The sequence below is a fragment of the Propithecus coquereli genome, unplaced genomic scaffold, assembly GCF_000956105.1.
Source record: "Propithecus coquereli isolate 6110/MARCELLA unplaced genomic scaffold, Pcoq_1.0 Scaffold150, whole genome shotgun sequence".
NCBI lineage: Eukaryota > Metazoa > Chordata > Mammalia > Primates > Indriidae > Propithecus > Propithecus coquereli.
This window is the reverse complement of record NW_012139414.1, coordinates 1,718,380-1,724,150: the sequence shown is the minus strand read 5'-3', so window position 1 is coordinate 1,724,150 and position 5,771 is coordinate 1,718,380. Positions and strand designations below refer to the sequence as shown.

General features: G+C 56.1%; 1 protein-coding gene across 1 annotated transcript in view; it reads right to left on the bottom strand.

Annotated features, from left to right (window-relative positions):
- CLIP2 (CAP-GLY domain containing linker protein 2) overlaps window positions 1–2,351 on the bottom strand; it is a 52,649-nt gene extending 50,298 nt beyond the window's left edge. Inside the window, exon 1 of the mRNA XM_012640241.1 lies at window positions 2,228–2,351. Within this exon, the coding sequence (XP_012495695.1) occupies window positions 2,228–2,351 (124 nt within the window). The remainder of the gene's footprint in view (window positions 1–2,227) is intronic.
- Between the last annotated feature and the right edge of the window lie 3,420 nt (window positions 2,352–5,771).

Sequence of the window (5,771 nt, the reverse complement as noted above, 5' to 3'; positions counted from 1 at the left end):
ACCCCATCCCCCACTGCACCAAGCTCGGCCTACTGGGTGTCTTTGCCCATGTCCTTCCCCCAGTGCCTGCAGGTCCCTCCTTCTCTCCTTCACACTCACAATCCCCACTCCCACCCCCATCCTCAAGGCTGAGCTCATTCAGGCTTCTTCCAGGAAGTCCTCCCTGATTACCCACTCATGCTAGTGAGCCCCTTGGCCTCCCACAGCCCAGTAGTGAGTGCAGACGTCCTTGCCTGGATGGCCACAGACCTCCTCACAGGTCTCCCCACTCCTGCTCTTAACCCCTCAACCCGTTCTCACATGCTGGCACAAGCGATGGGAACAAGGTCCAGTCACTCCTCTGCTCACATCCTCCAGTAGCTCCCACCACATCTCACCCTTCATGACCTGCCTCTGTGCCCTCTCCAACCTCTTTCCACCTCCCCTCCACCCAGACTTATCTTCTTTCTCTTTCTTAACAAATCAAATTCATCCCTGCCACAGGGCCTTTGCATCACCCATTACCCTCTGCCCCCACTGTTTTCACTCGCCTGGCTTCTCCTCATTGTTTGGGAACGCCTCCCATGGGTACAGGAGGATTTGCCACCTGGGAGGGACAGCCAGGGCCTTCCAATGAGGCTGTACTGAGTGGGTCTGCCTGTGTGGGCCTGCCCACAGCTTCCTCACCCTTTCACACTGCCTGTCTGGCCCTGCCAGGGACCTGGTCCTGCCAATTGCCCCTGCCTTTGGCTCAAACTTTCCTTGACTGCCCCCTACCCATGACCCGGAGTGTCCAGTCTGGCCTTTGGTTGTTTTTGTCTCTCTAAACTTCTGTGCCAACCAGGTGAGATTGGCAGCAGCATCCTATCCTGCTGGCTGGAGTGTAATCAAAGCAAGGACTGTGCCCAAAGATGTTCATCACAGCAGTATTTATCAAAGTGAGAAATAAGAAACAATACAATTTTCAACTGCAGAGAAAGGGTAGGAAAATGTTTCCAATTCCTTCAATCACACTCTTCTTGGTTTAAACCTCCCGTGGCTTCCCAGTTATTAAGATGAAAGTGAAACTCCCTGCACACCCCACGCTGTCCCCACCTGTTTCACACCAGGCTGCCCCTCTCTGCTCCAGCCACACTCACTTTCTCTCCCTCCCTTGTTCTCACACGGCTCCCTTCTGCCATGGAGCCCTTGCACGTGCTGTTCCCTCTGCCTGGAATGCCCTTCCCTCTTAACTAGAGAACGGTCACCCTGCAGACCTTGGCTCCCATGTCCCCACTCTGGACCTGGTCAGCCCCCCATCACAGGGTCTGGTGACGCTCAGCCTCCCCAACCAGACTGGGAGCCCCTTAAGAGCTAGGACTGCAGCCAGTTTTGCTCAGAGTGAGAGCTCCAGTGGCTAGGACTGTGCAGACAAAGCCGGCCCTTGAGTTCTATTCATTGAACGAAGAGGGTGTTTTACAGTCAGTCAAAATGACGTACATGTGAGGTTTTTAATGACATAAAAAAATGCACTTGATCATATTAAGTAAAAGGCGAAAAGCAGGTTTTCAAGTTGTATACGCAACCAGATTGCAAACAGGTAAGAGAAAAGGTGGAAGGAGGTATAGTGAAATAATAGTAGTTGCCTTTAGCGGGTGGGATTTGGGTGATTCTGCCCCTGAGTCAAACTTTCCAAACATTCCACAGCGGGCCAGCTTAGATTTATCATCAGAAGTAGCAAATAAATGACAGCTGCCCTCTGCCCATTGCCCTCAGCGCTGGTACTTCCTGCCAGGACACCTGGGCCTGCCCCAGGGAGACCAGGGGTCAGACGGGAAAGGTTAAAGGGCGAGGTCTGTGTAGGCAGAAGGCTGGTGGGAAGATGGGGCAGGCTCCGGGAGGAGTCTCGGACCGCAGAAGGGGATGCACAGGGAGAGGAGGCTGGAGTTTGAGCCCCGGCTGCACTCCACTAGCTGAGTGACCTTGGGCAAGGCGCCAGAGCTCCCCGAACCCCCATTTCTTCATCTCTAAGTGGGTCCAGCAGCGTGCCACCTGCCCAGGTCAGGGGAGCCTGAAGAGGGATGATACGCGCAAAGCCTGGGTCAGAGCCCGCGCCACGGTTCATTTTCAAAGGGTGTATGGGCAGACATAAAGTTCCAGTGAACCACTGACCTCCAGGCTGGGCAGAGCGGCCTGTGTTCCCGGGGCTGTCTCAGAAGATCCCCCCCTCAGAAAGCCCCCTAAAACCACCGCCCTCGGCCCCACGCACCTTCCTTGGAGCCAGTGGCCGCCGCTGCTGTCGAGGCCGAGGCCGACCCAGTGGACGTCCGGCCCACAGGGCTGGAGTGCTTCCCCCCGCGACCGGGGGGCTTCAGGCCGCTGGGCTTCTGCATGGTGGCGCCACTCGGTGGGCGGATGAGGGTAAGTGCAGGTCACGTCCTCTCCGCCATCTTCACTCGCCTGTGGGCAGAGACAGGAGAGATCACATCGTAAGGTCACCGGACCCTGCTGGGGCCCTGGCTGGCCCCCCAGCGCACCCTACACTGACGCAGTGTCTTCCCAGGATTCCGGCACCCCTATCCTGTGAGGCAGAAACCATCATCACCTCCATTTTCTAGCTAGGGAAACCGAGGCACAGAGCAACAGCAAGCGTGGGCCCAGGTCACAGAGTGTGGCGGTGGGCGTCCCAGGACACAGGTCCCGTCTGCTGGACTCTGAGGTCGGGCATGCTATCTCCGGAACCCGGATCCAACAGGCCCGAGGGCTGCAGCGAGGGCTGCGTTGACCCCAGGAGCCCCACACCAAGAGCGGGCAGGTCAGCACGGCCACCAACGCTCTGAGCGTGGCGCTCTCCGCAAAGCACAGGCCACCGCAGGTTCTGACACACACGGGCAACCCTGCGGGTCACTTTCCAACGGACCTCGAGGACCAGCCAGCAGCACACGTCCCTCCTGACGTGGGCTGGACGGAGCCAAACCCTATTTCGCCGGCCGGCTCGCTGCTTCCCGGGGCCACATGGGCCACGTGCCGACTCTCGGGCTCACCATCCCAGCTCCTGCCCACTCAACCCCAGGCGTGGGGACAAACACTCAGAGCAGCTCAGCCTCAGACCCCTCCCTTGTCCTGTGGGCCACCTGCCTCGACCCCACACCAGGGCACTCTGCCTTTCCACCTTGAAGCAGAGAAGGGGTCATGCACACAGCTCACAGAGGCACAAGCGTCCCCACAGGGGACTCCTGAGGGGGATGAAGCCTCCAGGCTCCACGGCAATTGGTTCAGGGGACAAGCCCACCCTCCCCTGGTCTCTGCTCCCACTGGCTGTGCTCACAACGCCCTCCTGCACCGAGTATTTATGGAGGGCTCACCACGGGCCAGGCCTGTCCTGCCCCAGAGTGGCAGGGGGGACTCAGCCTCTGTCCCGGGGAGCACCTGTCCAGGGGGGAGAGGGAGCACCAAGGTCAGATGGAGGATTCTGGGCTTCAGGCCCCTGGGAACACAGGAAATCAGTGCCCCCTGGGCACTCGGCTCTGAAGCAGCAGAGGACGCCACACACCTCGCCTGTGCAGCCATATCCTTGGTCACAGAATTTTACTCGCTTTTAGAGAAGCCTTTCTTCATTCTTGACCCATATGACTTCTGCAGGCTGAGCCTACTTCCACTCCTGGAGGGGACACACGACCCAGGCCTGGCTGTCTGGACTCCCAGTGGTTGGCTGAGGGAAGAACACCTCTCCCAAGGACCACCAGACCTGGGCTGTGGCTGGAACCTTCAGGAAGAGCTGTCCTCCTTGCTCTGGGGCTGCCTGGCTGTGGGATGGAAGCCAGACGCTGCCAGGCCACCCTGGTTACCGCATGGTAGAGCCTGCCAGGGAACGGGGCCAGCACAGAGGCCCCAGAGCTGGTCCCTGCATCTGGGGGGCCTGGATCCAGCTGAGCCTGAAGCTGGCCCCTTGAGCTCTTCTCTTCCATCAGCCAACAAATCCCCACAGTTTTCTCTTTTTTTTTTTTTTAGCCTAAACCTATGTGAAGAACGCTGTCACTTGTACCCAAAAAAGTTCTGACTAATACAGAAGCCAATCCATAATGCTCATGGCAGGAATGTGCAAAGTGCTCTCAGGCCAGCAGGATGAGTCAGCGATGCTATTACCTGTCCTGGCACAGCCCTGGGAAGGATCAGCTCCTCCTGCAGATTGTCAGCTACCAGAGCAGAGAAAAATGAGCTCCCCAAGGCACACTGCAGGGGGGTGCCTACAGGCCCAGGGGAGCTGACGGGAGAACCGGGCATGCCTGCCCACCCTGGCCTGGCCCCCAGAGCCCACCGAATACAACATTCCAGCTCCCTGGTACCCCAGGGATTCTGGGGACAGAGAGTCACTTACTCAGGGTGGGGTATGAGGCTGCTCCCTTGCTCCCCAGGAACGTGGCCCTCACTAACGAACTGGACTGTGGCTTTGGACGCAGCTCTATGTAAGCCCAGTTAGGCTGAGTCAGCAGCTCCGAGCCAGCAAGTGGGGGTGGTCTCTGGTGACAGCGAATGGCCCACCCTGTGGGTGACCAAAGGGACCTCCCGCTTTGGTGGCTCAGCCAGGGGACCCGCTGACCTAGGAAATCTTGCTGCAGCACTCCCTCACGCACGCACACCAGCAAGGCAGAGGAGGTGTGTCGCTGGCACTGAGGCAGGTGCAAGGAACTCCCTCCCCATCCCTGGGGCCTCTTCCCTGCCCCAAACCCTCCCACAGAGAAAACAGCCGCACATGATACAAAGGCCTTGTATTCAGAATACACAGCAAACCTTACAACTCACTAATAAGACAATTAAAAAGATCCAATTAAAAAATGAGCAAAATATCTAAGTACACATTTCACCAAAGAAGATACACAGTCTATAAGCACGTGAAAAGATGACCGATGTCACTCGTCATCGGGGCGATGCAGACCAAAACCACAATGAGACACCACTTCACACCACCGGGATGGCTAACACTTTACCAACTGGAACACTCTCAGCGTTGGCGGAAATGAAAAATGGTAAACCACTTTGGAAAACCGTTGGACCATTCTTAAAAAGTTAAATGTATACCCGCCAGATGACCCAACCACCCAAGAGACATAAAAACATATGTCCACACAAAGTTTTATAAGCAGATGTTCGCAGCAGCTTCATCCGTGAGAGCCCAGAAGTGGAGGGTCCATCAACCGGTGGGCGCACAAACAAAAGCAGCGTCTCCCTCTGGTAACAGACTCCTCGGCAGTAATAAGGAACTACGGATACGTGCAACAATGTGGGTGAACCTTAAAAACATTTTGCTAAGGGGAAGAAACCAGACCCAAAGGACCACACGTATTACTCCTCTCACGTGGAATTCCAAAACTACAGACCCAGGACACTGATCAGCAGTCGCCTGGGCCCGGGGAACAGGAACTGACTGCAAACAGCACGGAGAACTTTCTGTGTGGTAGAAATGTTCTAAAACTGGACTGTGGTGCTGGTCGCACAACTGTATGTTTATTCTATTACTCTAAAACTCATCAAACTGCACACCTAATATGGGTGAATTTTATGGTATGTAAATTAAGCCTCAATTTTTAAAAAGTTATATAAAAAAGATCCTTAAAGGCGCCCACCAAAGTTAGTGCGTCCTCCTCGGCTCTCTTCCCTTTCTCCACCACAGCAACCCTCCCTGACCCACTCCACTTCAGCTACACTGGCCTCCGGCCGCTCCTGAATTACATTAAGAGCCCTCCAGCCTCAGGGCCTTTGCACATGCTGTTCCTCTGCCTGGAATTCTTTTCCCTCCAATAGTCCAGGATTGT